Source organism: Equus przewalskii, chromosome 8 (genome assembly GCF_037783145.1).
Source record: "Equus przewalskii isolate Varuska chromosome 8, EquPr2, whole genome shotgun sequence".
Lineage (NCBI taxonomy): Eukaryota > Metazoa > Chordata > Mammalia > Perissodactyla > Equidae > Equus > Equus przewalskii.
The window spans coordinates 73,594,773-73,622,703 of record NC_091838.1 but is presented as its reverse complement, the minus strand read 5'-3'; the positions used below and the strand labels follow the sequence as shown (position 1 = coordinate 73,622,703).

Sequence of the window (27,931 nt, the reverse complement as noted above, 5' to 3'; positions counted from 1 at the left end):
GGCAGCCATCTACAAGCACCTTGATCTTGGAATCCCCAGGCTATGGAACTGTGAGAAATAGACGTCCATTATTAAGCCACCCAGTCTGCGGGATTTTGTTATGGCGGTCCAAGCAGACTGATACAGGCATACTGTAACTAGTAGCTAAAAATATTTCTAATCAATATCTTCCTGGCCTATGGAAAGAATTTAGAGTCCTAACTCTTCTACAATCCAGATCTGAGTTGGGGAGTTATTCTGGATCCGTGCCAATGCATTCGAATCACCTTCCTGAGGTTCTTACAAAGTAACACAAAGCCTGATAGCTAGTAAGTGCTGTAAACAGCTGGGCTCATTTTCCTTGGGAACGATCACTTGATGAGGAACTGTCCTAATATGAACTCAGTGAAACATTCCCAGTGCTATACGCTCTCTTGTCCCTATTTTGAGGTTCGTCCTGTTCCAGCTCATGAAAAGTATAGATTTTTTCCTAGTCTGGTTAACTCTGCTTCTATGGTTTGCCTATGTCAGAATCACTAGCCAGCGAGTTAACAAAACTGGCTCATTCTCAGGGCTGGCCCCGTGGTACAGCGGTTAAGTTCGCACATGCCACTTTGGCGGCCCAGGGTTTGCTGATTTGGATGCCAGGTGCAGACCTACGCACTGCTTGGCAAGCCATGCTGTGGCAGGCGTCCCACATATAAAGTAGACGAAGATGGGCACAGATGCTAGCTCAGGGCCAGTCTTCCTCAGCAAAAAGAGGAGGATTGGCGGCAGATGTTAGCTCAGGGCTAATCTCCCTCAAAAAAAAAACCTGAGTCATTATTGACTTACTCATTCAAAGGCTGTGGCTAAGCTTCTCCTGTCTGCCTAGCACTGGGGAGAGGGTGGCAAATAAGCCAGAACGGTCCTCGCCCTCAAAGAGCTTACATCTAGCCAAAGATAGCAGAAAACAAGCAAACAGCCAACCAAATACAATGATTTCAGATGGTAAGATGTCCTATACAGGAGTAAACAAATGTTTTTGGTCGGAAAATTCTGGGAGCAGGTAACTTAAGTGGGATGAGCAAGGATCACTCCTCTGGGGAGATGCCTTCTGAGTGAGACCAGAATGAGGGAGGCACGCAATGATCCAGAATAGCCCCTTAGACAGAGGGAACGCCAGGTGCGGGTGAAGGACCTTTTCTTCTTAGCTAATAATTGAGCTTTGGTGCCCATTTGTTTCTCAAAGCCTGGGACAAACATCTTCTGGTATCTCCACAGTATACATCCATTTGTCCACCAGTGAATTAATTAATTAATTAATTGTAAGAAGTGTGAAATATTCCCAAGTACAACAGGAAGCTAGTGAACAATTTTAAACAAAGGAGTGATATTATCTCATTTACATGGTGCTCGCTACCCCAAATCACTCATGACTTCATTAAATAAAAATTATCACTAGGACCACACAAGACTTCTCCTTCCTGTATCTTATGAATTAAAAATCAAGAACTACTTTTCTGCTATTATGACTAGTGTGCAACTGAAGATTCTTGTTGTTGTTGTTTTTATGACTTTGTTTTTAAGAGACTAACAGTTTACTGGGCCAGTCAGACAGTGTATCAATTTTCTATTGCTGCATAACAAATAACCCCAAAACTCAAGGGCTTAAAACAATAAACATTTATTATCTCACAGTTTATGTGGGTCACAAATTCCAGAGCAACTGAACTGGGTGATTCTGGCTCAAGGTCCCTCGTGAGGTTGTAGTCAAGCTCTCAGCTGGAGCTGCACCATCTGAAGACTTGGTCAGGGCAGGAAAATTCACTTCCAAGATGGTGCACTCAAATGGCTGCTGGAAAGAGGCATCAGTTCCTTTCTGGCTGTTGATGGGAGGCCTTAGCTCATCACCACATGGGCTTCTCTACAGAGCTGCCTGAGTGTCCTCATAACATGGTGCCTGGCTCTCCCAAGAGTGGACAGTCCAAGAGAAGGCAACACAGAATCCATGATGACTTTAACAGCCTTAGAAGTGACATACCACCATTTTGGCTATACTCTATTGGTCACACGTTAGAATTAGACTAATTCTAATACAACGTTGGAGGGAACTATGCAAGGGTCTGAACACCAGGAGGTGGAGGGTTACTGAGGTAGTACCCAGTAATCATCTTGGAACATAGTTGCCATAGATGGGCGAAGAGGAGGTGATTGGATAGGGCTGAGGTGGAGATGTATAGTTTGCTAAGCAAAGAGCTCGTTGGGGCTATGAGACCATCTCTATTGCCTATCCAAGATCTATCCCTCACATGCTTCTTTGTATCAGATCCCTCGATTACTAGGAAGATGGCCCCAGGTCCTGACTTAGGGATAACCATGGGATACAGATCTGGTCAAGGAGATATATGTGGAAGTCTTCTAGGGGATTCTGGAAAGACTTTTTTTTTTACTTCTGATAAGAAGGAGGTACTCAGGAGAAACTCTGAGCTGTGCTCCTATCTCAGCTTTTACCTTTCTATGTGGTATAAGAGGATGGATGCTTAAAGATGCTGTAAGTATCTTGTGACCATGACAAAAGGCCAAAGGAATTCTAGAGTCACGAGCACAAAGCCTCTGACACAATAGACTTCCTGAACCAAACCAGAAAATTCCTACATCCACACTTCTTGTTGTGTAAGAAAAACTAACTTCTATTTCTTTGAACTACTCTTATTTGGATTTTCCTATTATTGTGGTCAAATGCATCTCTAACTTAAAGAAGCATCTAACGCAGACATAGAAGGCCAGGGAAAGCTCCTTGGAGAAAGTGACATTCACGCTAAGAGCAGAAGGATGGGTAGGAAGAGCCTCCAGGCTAAGGGAATGGCAAATCCCTAGATTCAGAGAGAAGAGGAAGAAAAATGCATTTGGGAAATGGAAAGAAGTTGAGTGTGGCTAAAAGACTGAGAGCAGGATGGACAGCAGTAAGAGAGGGGCTGCAGAGAGAAGCAATAGCCAGTCCTGGAGATATTTGTCTGCAACTTTAAGGCACATGAGAGCAAAGCAGAGTCACTGCAATGTTTTAAGCAAGAGAGTGACATGACTGGCTTGGGGGATGAGGAGATGGGAAGTGGTTCTTTGGTAGATACAGAGCTGCAGTCACGTAGGATGGGGAGGGGGTTCAGGGGATACGTTGCACAACAATGTGAATATGGTTGACAATATTGTACGGTGAACTTGTAAACTGCTAAGAGAATGAATTTTATTTTATGGGGTTTTATTCTCATAATAAAAAAAGAGTGACACGATCACATTCTTAATTTAGAAGGATCACAGCAGCTGGAGAAAGGAGGCAGGCTACAGCTAGAGAGACATGCTCAGTCTATTGAAATCATCAAGGTGAGAGAGGACGGGAGCCAGAAATAAGAAAACAGCAGTGGGGGTGGAGGACATAGAAGAAAGTTGGGATCAATTTCGTCAGTAGTTAACAGGACTTGTTTATCGAGTAGATGGGGCATTTGCTATGTGTGATCCACCATACCAGGTGCTTTCTATGAATTACCTTTATTCTTCTCAAAAGCTGGCAAAGTTGTTATTTTCCCCCATATTATGAAAGTTCAAAAGTGTTAAGTAACTTGATCAAGGTCACAGAGCCAACACTTTGCATAGCCAGAACTCAGAAACAGACTACTCACTTCCAAGCAGTTTTTATTTTTACTGCAATCACATTAAGGAACCCACTTTAAATTGTGCCCGGTACATTGTGTGTGTGTGTGTGTGTGTGTGTGTGTGTGTGTGTGTGTGTAGCTCATGCTATCTAGATCTAATTGATTCTTGATTGGATAATGAGAGTTCAAATATCAAGTTAGATGGTAAGAAATATGTTAAATTGGACCTTATGATTTGTGAATTTCAGAAAATGTAGTATCAGGAGTTTGACATGGTATTTTTCTGAAATTTTACCAAATTTTCTTCAGAGAGGAAGAATTCAGATGTTAAAGAATGCCTTTGCATAGAGAAGCAAAATGTAATTATCCTTAGGATTCTGTTTTACTCTCTTTTATTAATTTATTCTTTAAATGCTAATTGTGACCCACCCAGTTGATTTCACAACCCACGATGTGGTTGGAACCCATAGTGCAAAAAACACTGCTTGGGAAGAGTGGGCATCTCCTACGTTTTGTATATGTTGGCCGTATTTTGAGATTTTAATGGGATTGGCTTTTGCGTACTCCCTTTTTCCTTTCCTTCGTTCAAGCTTTCTATAAATCATTTTGAGAAAGGCGGAACCAAAAGCAAAAGTAATCTTTCCATCTTTTGTTTTTACAAGACATAATCCCCAAAGAGAACTTAAAGGTTTTAGAGGTGTAAGGAGTCACAAAGTACAAAGAGGAATGGGAGGGCACAGGAAGAATCAGATGGGCTTAGAGGAAAAATAAAGCAGGGTTCTCACAAGACTAAAGGAGACACTCGCATGTTGGCGCAGAAGGAGAGAAAGAGAGAGAGATGGAGAGACAGAGAGAGACAGAGATGGAGAGACAGACAGAAACACAGAGCGAGAAAGAGTTATTGTGTCCTAAATAATGGCTTCCCTGTAGTGCCCTGGAGAGGGGCAGCACCCTAGAGAGGAAGGGCAATGTGTCTTGTCAAGCACATGGGACCATAGGCAGACCTATGGAGACCCTCCTGTCCATGTGCTGAAAGGAAGCAATGCAGAATGCTGCTGGTCCCATAGGGACCGTGTGAATAGGAGCAAAGACTGCCTGCCTCAGTGGTGACCTGGCATGGTGGACTTGGAGTGGCGACCTTTGTGAATGGATAGCCAATGACCAGAGAGCATGCATATGCATGGTTGCACGCCTTCCTTCTCTCCTTCACACTGGGGCACTGCATTAGAGCCTGGAATTACACTATCTTCCTGCGATTAGGAGGGTAAGGACAAAAGCCCCTGGAAGGAGTGAGTTAAATATCTTACCATCTGGGCAAAAACAGAAATACTTTGATTTTTGAAAGGCAAAGAAATACGTTTCTTTCACACTCAATTAATGGACTGAGATTCATATATGAAACTATATAAATGCACACAAATACATTTACATTATAATTTTATCTACAAATTTTTAGCCTAAATATTCACATAGATCTGAAAGATCTCCATGGAGGAAACAGTAGTAGGCTGAAATATTTTAAAAAATAAGAAGTTTTATGGTATTGAAACAGCAATTGGGTAGACTTTAAAAAAAAAAAAAAAAGAGAGAATAGAGAAAAATGGTCTTCTTTTTTTCCCCCACTGAGTCTGATCATTTTGCCCCAAGATTTCATATGTGCATCAAATTAAAAAGCAATCTTAAACCGTGGCCAAAAGAAGGTTTGGTTACATAGATGAACTAGTTGGAAACCCTCATTTTTCTTTCTTTACTACCTCTTTTAGTTAGCTTCTTAATCATTTCTCCGATGGGCTTTGTGTGTGTGTGTGATAAGGCTTAGTAGGTGATGTCATAATAAGCTCATACTCTAGTTAAACCAGCGGTAAAGGAATCATCTTTTAAGAAGAAGAAAAAATTAAGTCTATCTCCCTTGAAGATTTCTTTCTCCCACTTGCCTAACTGGTGATTCTGCATAGAAATACATTGTCTCAGAATTGTTTTCTCCCTCTCTTCTTCCAGGGGCCAGAATCTAATTTAAACTAGCTCCTGTGAAGGGCCAAAATGTATACAAAGTTTTATTTATTCCCTCTTGCATTTTACAAGGCAACCAAAATATAAGGTAGGAGTAAAACAGACATTTTGTTTTTTCTATTGTACATTGCCCTGGATTCCAGATGAAACGTAAGGGCAAAGTTTCTAATTCATTAACTGTTTTCATTGATGAGCCCTACTTACTTTAGGCATTGACTTTCCCTGGAGTTCTGTCAAAGCAGTTAATGCCTTTGATATTTCCTAAGAGCAGGGCTTCCAGGCGTGGCGAGCATGTCCTTTTTACCCCTAGCTTTATTGAGGTACAATTGAAAGTAAAAACTGTATATACTTAAGGTGCACAGGTTAGGGGCAATTTGATGTTTCGATACACATAGGATGTGAGGTAATCACCACAATCAAGTAATTAACGTAACCATCACCGTATAGAGTTACCATTTTCTTTGTTTTTTCTTTATCTGTGTGTGTGGTGAGAACATTTAAGATGAACCTCTTAGCATATTTCATGTACTTTTCCTTTAAGGATTTCCAGCTTTGGAAGCTGCCTTGTCACAAACACCCTCCTTCCCTTTGGAAACAGGATCTCTCTGGTTTCAGGTCCCCTTCCTGAACTGAGTCCATCTTTTCTTTTACATGTGAATATTTTATATGTCTACGGCGAGTGTCAGGGTTTCTATGAGCATTTTTCAAAGAGCACAACTTTTATAAAATTTAAATTCATATGTTATTATAGTTAACCCTAGGAAGTCAAAGATGCATTGGAGGGAAACAAATTTCCTCTTTTAAAAACATATCTACTGTAAATGTGTCCAATGGTACGTAACATCCACAAAACAAACATGTTAATTTCCAACAGGGCAAGAGGATGTTTCCCCACTACTGCCACCATCCAAATGAACCAGAGTGGGCCAAATCAATTATTTTGGTTAAATCCAATATGTGAAAATCTGCTTTTTCACAAACTAGAAATAGTGTATATGACTCGAACCGAGGGAAAACTAACAGACCCTCTATCCAGACAAGAATTAGTTCTGCTAACTTCACCTGCCATTTGGAGTCTTCCTCTCAGATTCTTAGTCTAAATACCTCAGAAAAGTCTCTTATTTAATCTGGATTTCAAAAGAGAAAATATATTTAACATTTTCATTTCTATCATCCCTATTTAAATTAGGTCACCATTTGTTGACTGCCTGTGACAGCATTTTTATTAAGCTTGTGGATGCTAGATTTATATGATCCAAATTTAACTGCTGGCATTTTGCTATTTATTAACCATGAGATCCTGGGCAAGTTGCTTAGCCATGTGGAGCCTCAGTATCCTAGTAAGGAAAACAGGAATAATAAGAAGTAGAGAAAAATCAGAGAATTGCTAGGATATTTAAACCAGATATTTGTAAAGATCTTAAAGGAGAAGTCCTCGATAAATTGTTGCTAATCTTGTCTCTATGTCCCCTATAGTTGTTAGAAACTGGGGGATATGGGCCCAAGAAAAATCAGTTCTCCCTTTTAAGGAGCTCACTGGTTCCCGAGGAGAGGTGAGAGACAAATGGGTATGCAAATGGGGTATAGCCAGTTCCTGTACTAAGAGCCATACTAGAAGTACCAGAACGGACTGTTGGATAACAGAGAAGAATGCCATTAATTCCCACTGGGTATATCAGGAAAGGCTTCGTGCAGAAACAACGCTGCTCAGGCTTTGAAGGATGAGGTGAGTAGTGTTTTGAGGGAGGGAAATGGGGAGGGGAAATGGGGGAAATTCCAAGAGAAGACTGAGTCCAAAAAGACATTGAGTTGTCAGAATACTGTCCCTGGAACATAGTGGAGATCTAGCCATAATAAACATGTGGAATAAAGGAAAGCATGATGAGAGCTCCCATAGCCTCAAAGCAGTGTGTTGACTTTTCCTGTTTCAAGTGATAATCATCTGATGGTTTGCCTATTCCAAAAAGCCTCTCAATATTTGCGCTGAGCCAACGCTGTCATTCAAAAACAGAATGTTTTGGGGGCTGAATAGCACTGTGTCATCCCAACAAAAAGAGTAATATTTAAATCTAATTGTATCATCCATGCTCTTATTTTAAAACAACCTGTCCTAACATCTCTTCAGCAAAGGAAAGTTCAGAGGGCTCAGTTGACCAGATGCAATATTTTCTCTCTTGAAGCATTAGTTTCAACCTCTAAGTTCATGGAATTCTTTGAGTTTCTTTCTGTAGCATGCTATGCTCATTCATCAGCCTGAGTCATTTTATCTGATTGGGTCCAATCTCCCCCTCTTTGGCACGCCTCCTTTTGCTGCTGAATAAATCATCCTGGGATATGTCCAGGAGGAAGATTTTCATAGGAAAGTTCCATCTGCATTCAACCCCTCATTTATTCAGGCTCAGTTCTCAGGCTCCCAAGGAGAAAGAATTGAGAAAATAAAGAGGTGGCTTTCACTGCCAAGTTTACTAATATGGTCATTAGCACAGATGACTTGGGGCTATGCCCACAGGGAGAGGACACGGCTCCCCACACATCCTGACTTGGGGTATGCAGGAGCCCATCTCCCTCCCCCACCCAGCGCTCTGCCCCTCTCTGGGCTCCCTCAAGTCAAGATACTTATTTACCCACCCGGAAGTTTCAAGAGAGCTGGCGAGACAGATGAGTCCAAGGAACTCAGGAAGGGAGAAGTAGCAGCATTTCTTTCTCAGGGATGTAATTCCTTGGGCTATTTCATTAAGGTCTGGATAACTGCAAAACTGAATTTGGGGGGACTGAGGGGTGCTTTGCTCTTAACTTTCAGCTCCACGGGATAGGCCTGCTGCCCTGGGAGATCTTTACAGTTAACAAATTGGTTCATCTACAAACTGGGATAAAAATAAACTCGACCTTCTTTCTGTTGAAAACTGAGCATTTAATTTTGTTCCCTTTCTTGAAGGATGGCAGGATACAACCCTAAAGGACTGGGATTAAAGGACTCTTTTCCAGGATGAGTATCACATCTCAGAAATCTACTGTTAAGGGATCTGGAAAAATGTTAGAGCTTTTTCCTTCTTCTGGGATTCTCTGCGCAAAACAGCTGACCAGTTCTGGGTGTAAAGTGAAACCCGTGCGTGTGTGTGTGTGTGTGTGTGGAAAAGAAAGAATTAAAAGGGAAAGAATTAAATGCCGTGTTTCTGGGACACAGCGGACACAAATAACCCTGGAGATGGTGTATGTGGCTCGGGAGGGGGTACTGAAAGCTATTTTTGCTCAGGGCAGGCAGAGGGAGGGGAGTTGCTCTATTGGAGAGAAGGGGAAATCGCTCGCTCCAGAGGGGCAGAGGGGGCGGCTCGGTGGTCCTTCCGGCTTTCCTGGGACGCCACCGGGAGCCGCGAAAGCGCCCAGGGCCTGACGTCATTGGCCATCAGCTGACTGTGCTCGGGGCCGGGGCTCCACCGGCTACAGCCGCAGTCGCGGTGGCGGAGGTGGCAGCCACCGCGGCTCCGCCACCTGCACCCGGGCTCCAAACTGTGGCGGCCGCGCTCGCCTTGCGGACCCGGCACCCGGGGCACCCGCTTGGCCCGGCGTGAGCGCGGACGCTATGCACCCACCGCGCTGTGCCTCGGTCGGCACCGAGCGCCGCCGGGGGCTTTGTCCACCTCCGTTTGGCGGATCCTGGCGGGCGGGAAACCCGAGCTCGAGCGGGAGGCTGGAAATGCCTTCCCCACGTCCTCCTCCTCGACTCCTTCTGTAAACACCGAGAAACTTGGTGTGCGACGCACTCAGGGGGCGCTCCGATTTAATGCCTCGCGCCCTCCATCCCTTCGGATTGGCGTTGTAAAGAGACTCCCGCAGGCAGCTGCCTGCCCCTACAATTGCGGTTTCTTGGGGGATTTTGCTTTTAGCCCCAAAGTTGGCTTTGCCAAAAGACGCCCCGGTGGGAAGGGCGGAAAGGAGACCCTCTATGTCGTCGCGCTGAGCTCTTGGAGCCCGTGGGCAAAGCGGCCTACGAATCCTGGCTCCGCACCTGCCGAGGACCAGAGCCAGTTCCTAAAAAAGAACAGCGGAGGAACCGGCCCGCGCGGCCAGCTGGAGCGCTGGAGCTTCGCGCCGGGCAGGCCGGGGGCGCCCGCCCCCGCCCCTAATCGTCCTCTCCCACGCGGGGCTGCGCATTCTGCCGCCTTCAAGACCTGGGGCTCCCTGGCCGGATCTGGGTGCCAGGTCCCCGCCATACCCACCCCAGCTCCCGTTCCGGGGGCGTGGCTTGGCGTGAGGGCGGGCTTAAGTCGCCGCGGGTGTCTGACCGATCTGACAGGTCTCCAAATTCCTCTCTGTCGCCTGGTGCCCGCGGCGCGCTTCAGAGCGCCAGGGTGGCACACGGCACTTCCCTGGATCCGGAGGCCTCTCAGTCGACTTTCCGGCGGTCTCGGGCCTCCCTTCTCACCCAAACCCTACACCCGCCGCCCTCACAGGCTTCAGGTCTTAGCCTCAGGGATCCGCACCGGTGACTTCTCTTCGTTCTCCCAGCTGTTGGCTTAGGAACCCTCCCCACTTTTTCCTGTCCCTGCCTCCCGCTCCTCCCAGCTCCAGGCCAAAGGGACTCTAAAGAGCGAGGTGAAGGGAGCGAGAACTGTGTGCTGCGACCCCTCGGAAGCACAGCTGGAAGAGTTGACCTCGTCTTATAGCCGCAACTGGGACCCTGAGGCCCTCCCGCTTCCCCGAGGGATGCGTGTCTGTCCGTCCTCGCTCAGGAAGTGGAGACAGCCAGAAGTGAGCCGAGGAGGAAGCCTCAGCGCACCTCCTCCTCCAAATTAACTGGCTGGTGACTTGTTAGCGCCGAGGCTACCAGCTCTCCAATCCTCCCGCGGGGCACCCTGCCACCTCACCTCGCGGTCCCCCTCTTCCCCCCCCCCCCAATTCATTGCCCCCGCCCCCAGCTCCGCCCCGGCTCCCCATCCCGGGGCAATGGAGTTCTCCGAAAGGCTCTGTTATAGCCATAGCTGCTAACTTCGCACCCTTCGCCGCCGCCGGTCACCCTCGGCCAGCCCCCCTGCAGCCGCCGAGTCGTGGGCGTCCCGAGCCCAGTGCCGCAGCCAGGACCCGCCCGGCGCGCAGCAGAAGCACGGCGCCCAGGCGCCTGGGCGCCTCTTGGAGAGCAAAGGCTGCGCCAAGACGCTGAACCGAGAACCAGCCAAGAAGCCCGAGCCTGGGAAGGGGGCTGCGTGGCTCGGAGCGCCGCGGCTTCTGCGGACAAATAGCCTCCGCTGCCTGGCACCCAAGCTACGCTGGTTGGCGGGAGAGAGGCGCGCAAGGACGCAGGGGTCTGCGGCGATCTTCCAGTCGCCCTTTGCGCCGGGGAGCACTATGACCTGACGTGCGGGGGCCTCCTGCCAAGGGCTCCTGCAACCCCGCGGCCGGAGATAGAAGGGCTCGCCTCCAAGCTCCTACCGGGCCGCCTTTGGGTCTTTTGGAACCTCCTGCCCAGCTGCCTCGCTGCCTCCCTGCGGTTCTGCGCCTCCCTCCCTGCGGCCCGGCGCCATGGAGCTCTCCGATGTGCGCTGCCTTAGCGGCAGCGAGGAACTCTACACCATCCACCCGACGCCCCCGGCCGGCGACGGCGGGAGCGCCTCTCGGCCGCAGCGGCTGCTGTGGCAGACGGCGGTGAGGCACATCACCGAGCAGCGCTTCATTCACGGGCACCGGGGCAGCGGCGGCGGCGGCGGAAGCGGAGGCTCCGGCAAAGCCTCGGACCCTACAGGCGGCGGCCCCAATCACCATGCGTCGCAGCTGTCCAGCGACTCCGCGCTGCCCCTCTACTCGCTGGGCCCCGGGGAGAGAGCGCACAGCAGCGGCGGCACCAAAGTCTTCCCGGAACGCAGCGGGAGCGGGAGCGGCAGCGGCAGCGGGGGCGGGGGCGACCTGGGCTTCCTGCACCTCGACTGCGCCCCGAGCAACTCGGATTTCTTCCTCAGTGGGGGCTATAGCTACCGAGGGGTCATTTTTCCTACCCTGCGCAACTCCTTCAAGTCCCGGGATCTGGAGCGCCTCTACCAGCGCTATTTCCTGGGCCAGAGACGCAAATCTGAGGTGGTGATGAACGTGCTGGACGTGCTCACCAAACTCACCCTCTTGGTTCTCCACTTGAGCCTGGCCTCAGCCCCCATGGACCCGCTCAAGGGTATCCTGCTGGGTTTCTTCACTGGCATCGAGGTCGTGATTTGCGCCCTGGTGGTGGTCAGGAAGGACACCACCTCGCACACGTACCTGCAATACAGCGGCGTGGTCACCTGGGTGGCCATGACCACCCAGATCCTGGCAGCAGGCCTGGGCTACGGGCTCCTGGGTGATGGCATCGGCTACGTGCTCTTTACACTCTTCGCCACCTACAGCATGCTGCCACTGCCCCTCACCTGGGCCATCCTGGCCGGCCTGGGCACCTCGCTGCTGCAGGTCATCCTCCAAGTGGTCATCCCCCGGCTGGCGGTCATTTCCATCAACCAGGTAACTGCTGCCTGCCTCGCTCTTCCCCCTGACTCCCCCGGGTTATTCAGAAATAGCTTTCAGAGGCAAGATTGCCTCGCTCGCTTTGAGTCCCCTCCCCCAGCCTGGCATACTGCCTTGCGTCCAGGAGGTCCTGAGTGTTAGCGGATGTTATTTCTCTCTTCTTAGAGGAATTGGAACTAAATGACCTCTAAAGTTTCTACCAACTCTACCCGTCTACTCTGATTCTGTGAGTATTTGCTCTCTGACATCAGCTAAGAAGCAGTCTTTCTGCTCCTCACACATCCCCCAGGGTCTGCAGTCTCCAGAACAGGAGACAAAAGCGGAGGAGAAGCACCCCGATTTAGAAGGTGACCCATTCCTTAACAGCTTTACTCATAAGAGTCACAGCAGAATGTCGTAAGGGACTCTGGGATTCAGAGTTGGGTTTCTGGGTATCTTGTGCCACAAATCCTCAATTCTCAAAGAAATCAACATTTGCTAAACACGTACTGATCATCAGTGCTGGGTACCCGGCATGTTATCTCCTCCAATCCTTCAGACAGCCCTGTGACACATGTTTAATTTGGGAGGTCTTCATTGCCTTGGGGATCTAAGATAATATCTTCTCTTATCATAGGATCCAGCCCCAGTGCTTTGAATAAATCAACCTCAGGAATTGGGGCTGGAGGGGAGCCAGTGTCATTGGCAAAGAATGCAAGTTTTGCTTAATTGAAAAAAGGTATTTTGATGTAGATGGTTTGAAATACATGGGTGGAACCTGACTGTTTAGGTCCTTTTCTCCTCTCTCCCCTTTTTTTCTATCTTTCCCCATTAAATATGGATGTGTTCATGTGAACAAAGTTCCCATTGTCTGTGAATGAGAAGGTAGACAGTGACTCTATTGTTTAAATTCATTAGAACCAAAAGATAATGAATGGTCTGGCACTTTCTTTGCCAAATGTCTGGTAGGTAACAGGAGAGTCACTTTGGGGGCTTCTCGATACAAGTGAGGGAAATATGTCAGCTGAAGTGTTTTCGTAAAGACTGAGGAGAGGTTCTTGGACAGGGCCGGCTTTGCGTGTTCTTGTTCCAGCCTCAGCCTCTGTGCCACTTTTGCCCTATGGCCAGCTTAAAAACTCCTCTTCCCTGTGGTCAGGTTTGAATACATGGTTCTTAGAATAAACTGGAACAACACCTACGAAAATTGCTCATGATCTTTAGAGCGCCAGCACTGTCAGAATGCTTTATCCATCACTGACCCTCTGAGCTTCTAGTCTATTTGGGATGCTCTCTCCTCTGATGGCTCTATATCCATTTGCGCAGGTTACTTATCTGGTTGGCTGCTTTTACAGTGCTCTTTGAAGTCTCCCTGGGTAGAGCAAAGAGCATAGAAAGTACATGGCTGTGATCATCAGGCATGAAATGAGGAGAGGAGAGCCTCTGTGAGTAAGAGCTGACCAGCTGAGCTTTTCTTGGTTAAAGACAATAATGAATGTTTTCTCAAAATCGCCATGAACTTGTAATACCCACATGTGATAAAGTCTCAATTTGGGATTATATAAAATTATATTTTCATAGTGTTTCTCAATCCTTTTTACACGTGGATCTGAACCCCCATATCGTCTGACTCTCTCACTTTCTTCCAAGCTGTCTCGTTCTTTTTTGCATTTTCTTTACCATGTAGCTAGACATCAGCAGATCTCTTCTTCACCCTCTTGCTCCTCTTCCCTTTTCCCCTTTTCGTCCTCTCCTTTTTCCTTCTCCTCCTCCTTTTCCCTTCTCTTTTTTCACTATGAGTTGTTTTCACAATATATTGTAGCCATCTGAACATTTGCAGAAAATTCCATTTATTATAACCCACTGCTTTTCATGAAGTAGCCTTTCTTGGTACACATTACTGAAAGACTCCATCCAGTACGTTTGGAATAGTATTTAGAATAACACATCCTAAGTGACAAATGATGAATATGTTCAAAGTTCTAAGTATAGAGACACTTTTCTTGCCAAATGAATCCAGAAAGTAAATTTTGGCTCCCTATTTGTTTTATACTCTACTCAAATACTACCAGATGGGAGAAGATTAAAAATAACCCCCAAATGTCTTTCTACTCCCACCCCATCATAAACAGTCCTTCAGTGAAAACCAAGATCCGGGTACATGCAAACCAAGCTCATTCAACTTTCTGTTTGAGTCGCAATTGTTGATGAACTACTTTCATAAGTTGAGTCACCTTTGACCAGGCTGAACAACCGCCAGAGCGCTCTCCCCTCACTTTGGGTGCTGAAAGAACCCTTATGGCTTTGACTACAAAACTTTTCCTTTGGCGCCCTCTAGAGGTTCAAGTGTCTTTCCTAGATACTGCAGATGGATAAAGTATAATCAATTACTTTTTAAAAAATCTGTGATTTTTGAATAGGTACTATTTAGTTTTCCCTGTTTGGTAATATACATATAAGGCATGCTTAAAATCTGTTAACAACATCACATAGCAACTAGAATAAAATCCTAGCTCCTTGCCATGGCTTACTTGATCCTCTAGAGCTGGTTGCTGCGTCTCTCTCTAATTCTATTTCCTTCTCCTCCTCAGGCTCCAAATACACTATCCATTTTCCTGTCTTTCACATACCCCATGCTCTTTGCCACTTCTTAGGCTTTACACCTCCTGCCTAGAACAATTTTTCCCGTCTTCACATGGCTGACGCATTCTTATTATTCCAGACTCAGTTCAAAGGCCGCTCTGTAGTACATGACGTGTCTTATTTTCTCCAGAGCACATACACTGTCTGAAATTATCTGCTTTGTTTATATTTACTGTGTTTCTTTCCCCACCCCCACACCCTCACAAGAAGGTAAACACCGCATGAGAGCAGAGACGTTGTCTGCGATGTTTACTGCTTTATCCTCAGCACACAGAAGAATGCCAGGCACGTAGTAGGCATTCAACAGTCACTGAATGCACAAGACTATTCATCACATAGGCAATATTATAAAATATCCAAGTCCCCTGACATTGCGTTGGTGAAAGCTTTCTACACACACACACACACACTCACACACACAAGTCAAATGTATGTAAGGGAGTCTTTTACACACAAACACTTTTGGGAAAATCAAAGCACAATAGTAATCCTTTACATGTATACAATATCTTACATGTAACTAGGTGCCTTTATATGAGTTATCACACGCACTGAGGACAAAGAGATCATATCACCCTTCCCTGTCATTTTAGAGAACAAAGGCCAGATTCTTAGAAGTTTTAAAGGGACATCCCAAAGCTGATGAGCCTCACAAGAGGTGAGAGCAGGGTTCCAATCCTTGCTCCAATGCCAGACATTCTTCGGAAACTTTTTAGGAGTTTTCCTTCTCAACACATAAACCTTTGAAATGGCTCAAGAGCGAGGAGTACCTATTTCACTACTCAAGAGAGTAATATCCTATATAGCATGTGAATTAACATTTAACGAGAGAAAAATGGCTGAATTGCTGGGAATAGACTCCCTGTAGCTAGCTCATCGTCTTGCTCAGTTGGATACAAATTTGTCAACTGAAGGCCATAAGCACAGGGATATCGTCTTTCTCTACGTTAATCTTGGTTCCCATTAAGAGGACGGCTCACATTTAACTGAGTGTTTTCAAGGAGCAGGAAGCTAGAATAAGTGTACAGTCAACACACTATGGCAGCTGTTTCCCTTCACTGAAGAGGCCATTTTCAAAAGTAACAAATGAGCCAGTGATTGCCTTCCCTGTATCCAAGCTATGAGAATCTGCTTCTCCTCATTCCCTCCCGAAGGAAATTATATCTGTGGCTTGACAGGGTTACAACCAAGCTGCAAATCTCCGCAGATGTCCTACATGAAGAAACAGAGTCCTGTGTTCATTTAGATCATCACGTGCTTTCCACTGTGGATACAACATGGAGCCTACAAAGGGCCACCCAGGAGGTTCTTGCCATCAGCAAAGAGATGGTCTATGTTTTCTCCACTCAGTGAACAGTTATGCTAAAGTCATGTGGATTTCCCACCCAAACAAAGAGATTATCGTCCGGGGCAGATGTCGTCACCCATATGTTTTCTAGGTCTAAAGTGGCATTGGAAATACTGAGGGAACTTCAGAAGGATCAAAGCTCAGTTTTATTTTCACCCAGACAAAGCTCAGCTATAGGTAACACTAGGCCTGCTCCTTTCCCTCCCTTGGGACCACCCATTTCAAGTTTAATCAGCTTCATGTATTTGATTCAAACCAGTAATATGAATGCCCTTGTCCAGATTCTAAGACAGATTTTTTTCCACATCTTAAACCATTGTTTCTCCTGCCAGTTCAATTTACCCATCTGAAAATTCATTCCAAAATGACACTGTCTATATCAATAAAATATTAATGATAAGGTTCTATTTCCTAGGTTCTTTCACGGGGTAGATAAATTCTAAGTACTGTTGCGGTAGTTAACATTTTACTCTATTTTAATTGCTGGTGACAATTATATGAGCTACCTAACATTTGAAACTCATCTTGTTCTCCTGCTTCGGCTCATTAATGATAAGATGGTGAAAATCATTAAGTTATTGGAAAACTGAGAGGTAGCAATATTTAACCAGAAAGATTGCTGCATTGTGCTTTCCTCTTGGGGATTCTAAAATATTAAAGCTTGTGGCCAATTAGTCTTCTGTACCTGTTGGTGAGGTAGATAAGCAGAAGTGTCAGAGCAGAGGTGATTTCTCCAAGATAACTCTAGGAGCAAAGGCAGCCAGCAATGTACATCCAGGTTCGTTGGTGGTCAAGGTCACGCTGTCAGAGCTGAATTTCTCGGGCAGCATTTTTTTCCTATCTTACACACATCCCATCAAACAGTGGAGACTAGAGCTAGAAAAATGCTAATTAAATCATGGTCATTAAACTTGACTAATAACGAGGGACTTGTAGCTTAACATTTGGCCTTTAAAAAACCCTTTGGGGGGGAAATGCATTGTTTGGAAATGCATTGTTTGTACTCGGTGAGATAGTGGTTTATGATATGAGCAGGTGGGGGTCAGGAGAGAAGCAGGCTTCGCCATGTACTTGAAAATGCATTTCTGATCGTTTCAGTGAAGATCTCACTTCACAGCCAGGATAAAGTGAGTATAACGGAACTACCAACCTCTCTCCTCCCAGTCGTAAAATTTAAACCTAAGTGTATATTATATGTTCTTTGTCTAAGTCGGCTAACTCAAATCAAATAAAGGGAATCTTATGACTACTCAATGCACAGCAAATGGCAGGTAATTTAGAGGATCCCATTTCAGTAGCTGACTCATTTTCAAAAAACACAAATATTCATTAAATGAGTGTAACTGGGTCCTATTTAATGCACCTCCCTAGTTATGGTGTGCATTTGTTAACCCCAAATACCTCCATTTCTGCATAGTTTTGTTTCGCAAATTCATCTAGGCTTAAAAAAAACTAACTGCAACATCTCAGCATGTCTGAAAAAATGGCTTTCAAAAACAGATTTGAGCGTCAGCATTCCCAAGAACTTCCTCTCGAGAATACCAGGAAATGGAAATATTATTCTCTCTTCCTTGTGAAAATTACCCAGAAACTCTCCCTTTTGGTTCTGTCTTTTCCTTATTTCCTTTCCTTTTCTGTGTGTGTGTGATGGAGAGTAGGTTTTTAATGACTTCTGAAATGACCAATTAAATTCCTGCAGCTCTGGTCTGTGGACGCCTTTGCCCTGGAGTTGCAAATAGGTTTCGCGTCTGTGTATTCAGAGAGAGTTGTAAAATGATTGTGTGGTGTGTACTTTGCAAGACTGAATTATGAATTTGTTTTCCTTCGTATCCGGTAACGTCACCTGACTGGCATCAGTGGGTCACAGCAGAATTCGATTAGGATTGGGAAGACTGAGAGGATTCTGGAGCAGCTGCTGCAGTGTCATCCTAAGTAAGACAGATGCATTAGTCATATTTACACCTTGATGATTGATGGAATTTTAAGAACTCATCAAAAATAAGTGAAACCAAGCATAAAAAGGAAAGATTAAAAAAAAGTGCGTCCCAAATTCAGTGCTGCTGGCAACTTGTAATCAAAGGACACTACTACAATCATGCTGATGTGACATTTCACTGCTGTCTAAATATTTCTTAGGATGCTAATTTATTCATTTCACAGTGTCTCTATTTGAGTTGATCCTGCATGTGTTTATTTTCAGAACATAGGAGACACTTGTGACATTCATCTCAAACCTTTCCTCTCACCAACAAATGGGCACAATATTGATTCTCTGAGAGACCAACAGGTCCAGAATATGCAGCTGAACACTCTATCCGTTCATTTGGTGTATTGCTTTTGAACATGGGTTTGTTTTCTCTGGGCTGGAATTCAAGGTAACAGAGACTGAAGGGTGGCAAATTTCTGTGATACATAGGTCTGAACCTCAGTTAGCAAGAGAATGAGTTCTGTAAATAATTTCTTCCCCAGCATTGAGGCTTGAGTAGACGAACACTACTTTACCCAGCCAGCCACAACAGAGCAGTGGAAGCCAGTATAATCTGCCCTGTGCTTCCCCAGGAAATGTAATTGGATTTACACACTCAAATTATATCATGTGAGTTTTGTTTATGAAGGACTATTTTAAGAAGTCTGGTCACTTAAGCAGTACTTAGGAACCCAGCTTTTCTCACTGCAAGATTTTTCACAGTCAGCCCTGTGGCGTAAAGGAAAAAGGCAGAGTAGATTAATTAACCACTGAGGTGCCAGACATTCCGAGGGAGGCTGGGCCCCATCCTGGTAGGAATAAAAGCCATTCTACCAGTGAATGCAACGATATGACCACTGTCTCAAGCAAAGAACTGGGATTATAACTCATTGTGTTGTCAGATAAACCTGCAATTCCTGGTCTCTTTGATATCTCTGTTGGAATGATCTGGCATGTCTGTGATAGGATATTTGAATTTCATTTAGCTGGATCATGTATTTTATATGTGCGATACCTTGCATGTTCATTAGTTACTGGAGTTTTTTCACTCCTTCCACCCCATGTCCTGACTTATATGCCTAAACTCAGGTGTTACTGATTGCAAAATATCTTTGAAGCACGAAATTTTCCTAACTCAGGAAACAGTAAAATTATTCATGGTGAAGACGTGAGATAGATATAAAATTAAATCACATTAATATTTTTTAATGAGTAAGTTGTTAAAATTGTCGTCTCCATATAAAGTGTATACCAATATACAATTTTTCCATAAAACAAGAAATATTTTGTTGAATCCTTTTGTAAACAAAACATCCTTGTCCTGTGTCAGCTGGTTTGCTCGTTGCCTGGAGTAAACTATTTCAGAATCTTTTCTTCTTTTGTGATTACATGCTGAATACACATGATTGCTTATAAAATGGAGAGGACTAAGATTAGGGAATGCGTAATCAAAATATGTGTATTTCTTTAACTCAGAACATGGAAAGAGGAAATGCAGCAGAAAAAATTTAACGGAACAGGACCAAAAAAAGGAAATCTGGGGATTGAAGGGATGTAGAGAAGAGCCGGTGGGCATCCTCAAGTGTTTGGGGTGCTGTCATGTTGAAGAGAGGCCAGTTATTTTATGTGTTTCTTCTGGGACAGAATAAAGACCAGTGAATGGTGGCTATGGCATGAGAGATTTTGGTTCACCTAAAGCTGAAGTGTTGTAATAAACAGACCTGCCCGAGGGGGCTGCTTTTTAAAGTGAAGAGCTCCCTGTCATGGGGATTCTTCAAGAGAAAACTGTACAGCAGTCCATCAGGGATGGCCTAAAGGAGATTCCATACAGGGATGTCTTTTCCTCAAGGTCAGTTGAAAGCCATTAGTTACATCTCCAAGCCATCATGCCTGCTTTGCCGGCAGGAAGGAGAGGGCAAAGATCGTAGGACAAGAGGCCAAGTTGGCCGAAGGGCATTTGCCAACTGAGTTGGCTGCCCTCTTAGGAGCTCTAGGATCCCTGCCCAATGCTGTCTGCTTATATTTTGGGGGCCAGAGTTCTGATACATGGCCACTCCATCAGCAAGAGAGGATGGCGAAAATAGATTAGATTTTACTGCCTCTGAAAAGAATTAGGATTGCCTTAGGAAGACCAGGAGAATGAGACCAAGTAGGTAAATTGTTGAACAAATGTTTGTTGACTGCCTGTTGGGTTCTAGGTTCTGGGACACAGCTGTGTACTAAGCAGTCAAGGTTGTTGCTCTAAAGGAACTGATACTTAGACTGTTTTTACTGCAGATCTAGAAGGCAGGAAAAATCAAAGCTGCAGTGGATTTCTTTTAGGAGTTGCATGAAAGGAAAGGTCAGACTCTGGAAGAAATTGTAGATGGGTATGGATCTTCCTTCCTAGTGAAGAGTGTAAAGGGGCCCTGGGGAAAGGCTAAAAGGTCAGTTACTTAAGCATCACCTTATTACAGACTGAATTCATTCCAAGCCTGGTGACCAGAAGACGTGGCTTGGGGAAGCATCTGCCTCATGTTGGAGGTATTTCCTCTTGTCAGAGCAATGTTTTCCTCTATCAAAGCAATGTCATAACATTCCCATATGCCCACCAGGCCGCAAGCCCCTTGAGGTCAAGGACTGTGTCCCACTTATCTTTGTGTCCCTAGCACCTAGCATGGCACCTGGCACATGGGTGGTTCTGCATACCATACCTTTAAATGAATGGAATGAATGCATATTACACTGCCACCTCCTCTCTCGTGACCACGTTCCGTACACACGCACAATCACACAGTCATCAACAGGGAACGAGAAACCAGTGAGGTGAAGAGAAATCAGTAAAAGCACACCAAAAGTTATCCCATGGAGTGCTTTGGGCAGAAAGCCCCAAGCTGAGTTTTTGCCAGAGACGTGTTAAAGAAGTTATAGTAGATAATATGAAGAAAAGTTAAAGTAATTGACCAGATCATTTAAGTCTGAAAGAAAGAAAGAAAGAAAGAAAGAAAGAAAGAAAGAAAGAAAGAAAGAAAGAAAGAAAGAAAGAAAGGAAAAGGAAAACCTAATTATGGGCCTAAATTTCCATAGGTGTTTGTCCATTCCTGAAAATATTAAATGGATGGGACCCATCCACACAACATAAAGTCCAATTACCAATGCAGTGTCACCTTCTCATTGGCTCCCTTTTTGTTTCTTCAGCACTGTGGTTCTGAATCCCGGCACCAACACATTGCTAAGGCTTTCTTTCCTTTGTGGTATACCCCAAAATTGCTTCTTTGGCCACCACAGTGGTGCCCCCTTCGAGTCTCCAGTGGATATTCAACCTCTGGCTTCACATAGGTGCAGCTATGGGCAAGAGTACTCCCACCTTCCTGCCTGACTCCTGGCCATCTGAACTGGGCTGCCTCCCTCCTAAGAAGAGGACATTGAACAAAACTGCTTGACTTTGCTGAGCATCATAATTGAATAATTATTTAGTCTGCCATTTCCCACAGCTTAAAACCCATCACATAAAGTCCAGTATATATCCTAACTGGACCCGTTTATCTGTAGACTGCCTAAAAACAAGATAAAGCTGATTTTAGATACAGGAACCCAATACAGTTAACTAAAATAGCCTTCATAAAGTCCAAAAAGGTTAGGAGTATGTCTGCTGTTTTCAGTTTTGTGAATCATTATCCCACTTAATTTTTCTACTGTCGGTTTGTTCAAGAAACAAAATCAGAATCAATAAGAGCAAAGTTGTTTTCTTCCAAATTAAAAGTCAAACTTCCCCCATTACTTGACCCTAACCCTAACCCTAACCCTAACCCTATTGGTGGTGGGCAGCTCATTTGAGAATGGGTTCATGGCCCCAGACAGTGTCTGATGAATCGAGCTGCCCATTCTCTATCTATGAGAGAGATACAGCCTTTGTCTTTTACCAAGCGCATGACGACATGATATGCAGCTCTTGGGGCCCTGCCCAGGCCATTTTAGTCAGAGAGGAACTATAAACTGTGCCAATGGACAATTAGAGATATTTTAAAACTATGTAAGTGCATATCCTTAAAAACATGGAAACCACAAGTTCTTGTCCTATTTTTGACGAGAATTTTCCCCAGTGACTTTAGCCAAATGGCTTTGGCTTCTTCAGACACAAGTATCTTCATACCTGAAAGGATTTTCTGAGTACTGGAAAAAGAATACAGGATTATGAATGGTTCCCCAACACCCCAGACCAAGTTAGATGTTCCTTCTCTTCTGACTGCATTACCCTTTACCTGCCCATCCTTCTTGCCTCAGGTTGCACTGCTGTTGGTCTCCATGTCTGTCTGGCCAGCTGGGCTGTGAGCTCCGTAAAGGCACGGATTGTACCTGAGTCAAGGTTGTGTTTCTACGACAATTTCTTCAGCTGTAAAATAAGGATAGTAATATCAGCCCAGAATGTTGTTGAAGAGATGAAATAATACTCATGGAATATTTAGATCCAGTCTGGTACATAGAATCACTCAATACTCTCTATTTTTTCATTATAACTTAATTTCCAGAACTATCATCCTTTTTCTGAAGTCTTGAGCTCTGAGTTGTTCTTTCCCAGGTTTCACTTGGCTAAACCCAATGCTGGAAAACTTTAATGTATGTAAGAAGCACGTCCAGGTCTTGGGAAAACCTTTGGATTTCACAGGGACCCAAGATTCTGCATTTCTAACAGGTGCCCAGGTGATGGATGTGCCAGTTTGCAGACCATAAGTCAAGGAGCAAGGCTTTAGAATTAAGCACAGACCCCACCTTCTCTGCAATGCTTACTCCATCAGGTGGGTTTAGGTCCCTGTCCTCGGGGCTCTGGTAATTCCTTTTTCATCCCTCCATCATTCTTTAATTCATTCTTTCATTTAGTTCTCCAGACAATAAATATTTATGGAATACCACTGTTTGAGGGGTGCACAGTAGGGATACTGTGGTGAGCAAAAACTTCCAGGATGCTGTTATTAAAGGGATTATAATCTAGAGCGAGAGATAGCCATCAATCAAATAATGACCTAACTACTTGAATAACTTCAAACTGTGTTAAGTGCTTTTAAGCCAAATGACATGGTTTTGTGCCAGGCTGTGACAAGGTTGAGGCTAGTGAGGCATCCAGGGCGCAAAGTTTAAAGAGGCGTCCACTCTCAGGTGCCCACTCTGCCCTCGTAGGACCCTGAGAGGCGGTGCTTCCTGAAACAGTGCACCCTAGGCACCTAGCTTGCCTCCCTCTGGTCCTGGCCCTGGTTTCTGTTTAAAAGGAAGAAGCCAACTTGAACTAAGATGAGGAAATTATTCTTAATGGAGACCTGAAGGAGGAATAGGGGTTGGCAGGTACTATCAGAATGATGGCGCCCTTATTTGCTTCTATTCCTAAAGCAGGCGCTCCTTGAGGACAGGCTCTGTCGTTTTGTATATCTCTGGAATAGACACTGGCACATCACAAGGCAGGCTTGTTGAGTATATGCCTAAACAATCATCTTAGCATCGGTATTGCTGCTTCCCTTTTTATAGCTGACGACGCTGAGCTCAGAGCATTACATCACCTCCCTTTGGTCATGCGGCTCATAAGGGATTCTAGACTAGATCTGTCTCATTTCAAAGCAGCCCCTCGATTTGATGGTTGTTTAAGGCCACTTAATCTCAATTAACTCTGCTAGTTTCAGAGGCAATGAGTTAAAAGAAATAAAGAAGAAGAAAAATGAAATTAGTATTCCAAATGGTAGCAGTGCTTATGTTGATGTTAACTTTATGGTGATGTTATTGGTCTTTGGAGCCAGGGGGCCAGCACATTGTATTGAAAATCGCACCCTAATAGCCATCAAAAGACTGACCTCAGATTTCACATCCAGTGCAGCGCAACTTTGCACACATCACTCAACCTGTCTTGGTCTCTAAATGAATTCCTCACCGCTCTAAAATTCTATCACTGTGAAATGATTTTTTGAGGTTCCTCACAGCTCTAAAATTTTTATTCCCGTAAGTTAGAATGAATGTGAATGGGGGATTGTATGCTTTCCTGGTTAATTTCGCTCCTAAGATCAAATGATGACAATTCTTATGGAAAACATGGCTTGCTGAGGTCTGTGACCTCTCATTTTCTTAGGAAGAGAAATATGAGTAGGGGCTGGCCCCGTGGGCGAGAGGTTAAGTTCACGCTCTCCGCTGCAGGCGGCCCGGTGTTTCGTTGGTTCGAATCCTGGGCGTGGACATGGCACTGCTCATCAAACCACGCTGAGGCGGCGTCCCACATGCCACAACTAGAAGGACCCACAATGAAGAATATACAACTATGTACTGGGGGGCTTTGGGGAGAAAAAGGAAAAAAATTAAAAAATATTAAAAAAAAGATATATGAGTAATGATTCAGCAAATACTGAGAGAATGACTTATTATAAGGTGTTTAATATTTAATTCCTCCTAGTGGTTTAATTACATTGACACCACGAGTTGTAAAATTGTGTGTCATTGTAGTCATTCGATTTGTTTCAAAGGGAATAGTGACTGAGATACTTAATTGACAGACAGTTGTTTCTTTTCAATATTTGATTAGTGACTTTCTGGTGCTTGCCAGAATTGCCTATCTGGCTTTTTCGGAATGTGCGTGTCAGCTGCGACCAACAAGCCATTTTATGTCTAAAGTGATTGAACTGGGCATTTATGCAGCCCGAACATCCCCAACTGGGAGTCTGGCTTCTATGGTCCCTCTTCTTTGTCAGCGGCCCCAGGGAAACAGACACCGTGGCCTTGAGGAACTCACGTAATCCTGCTGTACGTTAGTCACTTCATCCGTCACAAGGTGAAAATGAGATACCTGCTGTCCAGACGTCAGCGTTTATAAATATGAAACGAGTTATGAATATGGAAGAGTTTTGAAAGGATAAACGACAGTCAACAAGCCCTGGGTAGCAGTATTGTTATTTCTGGAACACAGATGAGTCTGATGTGGTCACACGGTAGCAGTCTGCCTTGCTCTACGGTTGGGGTGGAACTCTGCCAACACGGGACAGCATTCCTCAGGTTGATGGTCCGAATGGTGGGTGAAATGGGAGGGCCCCACCATTTCTGGCAATAGCAGTCATTGCACGCTAGAAGCAAAAACTGCGCCTCGGGAGGCGAGGATGTCTACTAAATTTCAAGCTGCGCATTATTCAGTGTCCCTTTCATGTACAAAACCACATTAGGAACCACTCCTTTGCCATGTATTTAGAACATTCTTGTAAGGAAGAGAAACCAGTTAGCACCTAATGCTGATTTCTCTTCTTATAGATCGCCACATTGAAGTCTTTCCTTATATAAAGCCCTTCCTAATTTTATGGAAGGTTGAAACAAATTTTCATTTGATATTGGGCAAAAGAGACGTTGGTTGGAGGCAATTTGGGTATGAAAAAGGCTGAAAAGAGCATTTTAAAATCTAGTTAATAAACTTTAATTTTTTAGGCCAATCTTGTGAACATGGATATAATTCAAACTGTGAACCTATCTCAATATTAAACAACCATTGATGATGGCAAAACTAATCCATTGTCAAGAAAATTAGTAGGGAAAGTCATTGTAGCATAAATATCAAGTTCCCTCCAACAAATAAGATAAGCAAAGAAGATTTTAGAATGGCAGCAACTCCTTTTTCAAACTAGACTAAGCACTAAAATATAAAAGGAGTGAAAGTGGTCCTGCAGTGCTGGAAGGGTGGAGGGAGACACTCTCGACATCTTCCCGTGCTGCACTGACAATTCTTCTACTCCTGCATCCACCAGGGTGCCGCCAAGCTTCCACTGAACCCCGTTTGAGAACCACTCCTGTAAAAGACCCCATCCGGGTCTTTGGGCTTTGAGAGGTTAACTTAGATGTTCCTAAAGGGAGAACCAAGTAGCAGTACACTCACATTTGGCAATGCCTTGTTGGTGCCAGTGTTACACAGTTTACACACATCCTATCCACTCCTAATGGAGTGCCTGCACAGGAGAGTTATAACCTCCATTTCAAAATGAAGAAATTGAGGATCAGAGGTTAATCTGGCTGCAGTCATCCAGATTGTACATGGCCAGGGTTTGAACTCAGGTCTGCTTGCCTACAAACGCACATGAGTTCTTCCCACAACCACCACCCTGCATGTGGCGGGCCGCCATTTAAGTAAATATATATTCACATTTAATAATGCATATTTATACATATTCACATTTAATAATGCATGTTCCTTTCATTTATCAACTGTCTACAATATGCTGAACTTGAGGAATGCAAAGTCAAATAAGACATGTTTCCTATCCTCGAGTCATTTAAATTACAGAGCAAGAAGGCAGGAGAGAAAAGCTTATCTGTCGATACCCGGGCAGCCTTCTGTAAGGGCTCTACAGAGAGCTGCACTGGGTTTCATATCTTGATGCTATAAGGATTTGAGGAACAAGATGCTCCTTTCCCCGGCCTTCTGTGCATGCTGTGCAGACCCAAAGTAGAACTAAGAGAAGGGAAGAAACTGAGATTTAGAAAAGTTTAAAGGTCCAATGACTTCACAGTCTCCCATCTTTCCTCAAGACCAGTTTAGAGGACACGTTAGAAGGAAGAGGAAAAGAATCGTTACATAATTTATTAAAATGTGCAGACCAAGGTCTTATTTTTACCCAGATCCCTCTGAGCAAAAATAAGTCTTTCTTTCCTGTTTTTATACTTGAGAGTAATCTAGACCTAGTGGCCCGCAGGATTCTGAGTTACCCTAAATTGTTTCATACGCTTTAAAATGATAAGCTATTTGAGGACATGCCTGTCTGCCTGGGGCAGGTTTCTGCACACAGACTAGTTGGCTACCAATACGCATTGTCTTTTCTTTCTTGCATATAGAATGAAAATTTTACCTTGGAAGGTAATGTGCCAACATATATATTTTATATATATATATATAGTGTGTGTGTGTGTGTGTATGTGTGTGTGTGTGTGTACATGTGCACCTTCTTTGTAGCTGGGGTAGCCAATAAGATATAAGTGGGATTCATTACTGGCAGGTTTTGGAAAGTTTTGAAAAGATGCCTGATTCGTCTGAGAGCTCTGCCTGTTTTTGAACACCCCACCCCCTTTTACCATCTTTCTGCCTAGTAATCAGATGTAATGGTACCTCTACCAGCCATCTCAGACCATGAGCCTTGAGGATGGAAGTCACATGATAGGATGGTAGGTCACAAAGAAATAAGAATCCTAGGACACTGATAATATTATGAGGTCCCCAAACCAGCCCTCGACTGCTCATCCCTAGATTTTTTTTCTATGTGACATAAAATAGACTCCAAATTTATTTAATCAACTGTTATCTTAGTTCTCTGTTACCAACATCCAAATGCAATTTCTAATCAATACTGGACGCAAAATATAGTCACAGTATATCGCCCAAAAAACTAACATTATCTAGTCTTTGAAATAACATTGCAACTCTTCTATCTTGTACTTGGTGATCTGATCATCTAAGACAGAGCCATTTTCATTTTGTGAAATTTTTTTTTGCTCCATACTTGAGACTTGGGGAACAGAAAGACCCAGATCAGATGTTGTGTCATCTGATATATAATTTATAGCACTAGAATAAATGCCAGGCAATAATTATGGCTGAAGAAGACTTGTGGGACTATTTCCCAAGGGAAGAAACGGATGCTTTCCTATTTATAACTCTTTGAAATTGCACCAGGCCTTGTGAAATTAAAAGTCATCCCTGGAGGTACTCAGCAGAAGCCAGATGCCCATTGTCGGGGATTTGAGGCAAAGGGGAAGGGGTTGAACTAAATGAATTTTAAGATCCCTTCTAATGTGAAGCTTATGACTCTGTGACGACACTATAAATAGTTGGTTAGATATAGAACAACCAGACTCTAAAAAAGAGAGAAGTCAGGTCCCGCCTGGTGGTGCAGCGGTTAAGTTCGCACATTCCTC

At 44.4% G+C, this 27,931-nt stretch overlaps 1 protein-coding gene and 1 long non-coding RNA gene across 7 annotated transcripts in view; one reads left to right on the top strand and one right to left on the bottom strand.

Annotated features, from left to right (window-relative positions):
- LOC139085157 (uncharacterized) overlaps positions 1 to 11,998 on the bottom strand; it is an 84,933-nt gene extending 72,935 nt beyond the window's left edge. Inside the window, exon 1 of one of the 2 annotated variants that reach the window (XR_011543233.1) lies at positions 11,862 to 11,998. This is a non-coding gene — a long non-coding RNA (uncharacterized lncRNA). The remainder of the gene's footprint in view (positions 1 to 11,861) is intronic. The other variant, XR_011543232.1, reaches the window with a different exon arrangement.
- ADCY8 (adenylate cyclase 8) overlaps positions 9,067 to 27,931 on the top strand; it is a 216,953-nt gene continuing 198,088 nt past the window's right edge. For 3 of the 5 annotated variants that reach the window (XM_070630988.1, XM_070630987.1, XM_070630989.1), the window contains exon 1: positions 9,947 to 12,098. In XM_070630988.1, coding sequence (XP_070487089.1) covers positions 11,136 to 12,098 — 963 coding nt within the window. In that variant the 5' untranslated portion in view covers positions 9,947 to 11,135. Of the gene's footprint in view, positions 12,099 to 27,931 lie in introns of all 5 variants that reach the window. The other 2 variants (XM_070630986.1, XM_070630985.1) reach the window with 2 other exon arrangements.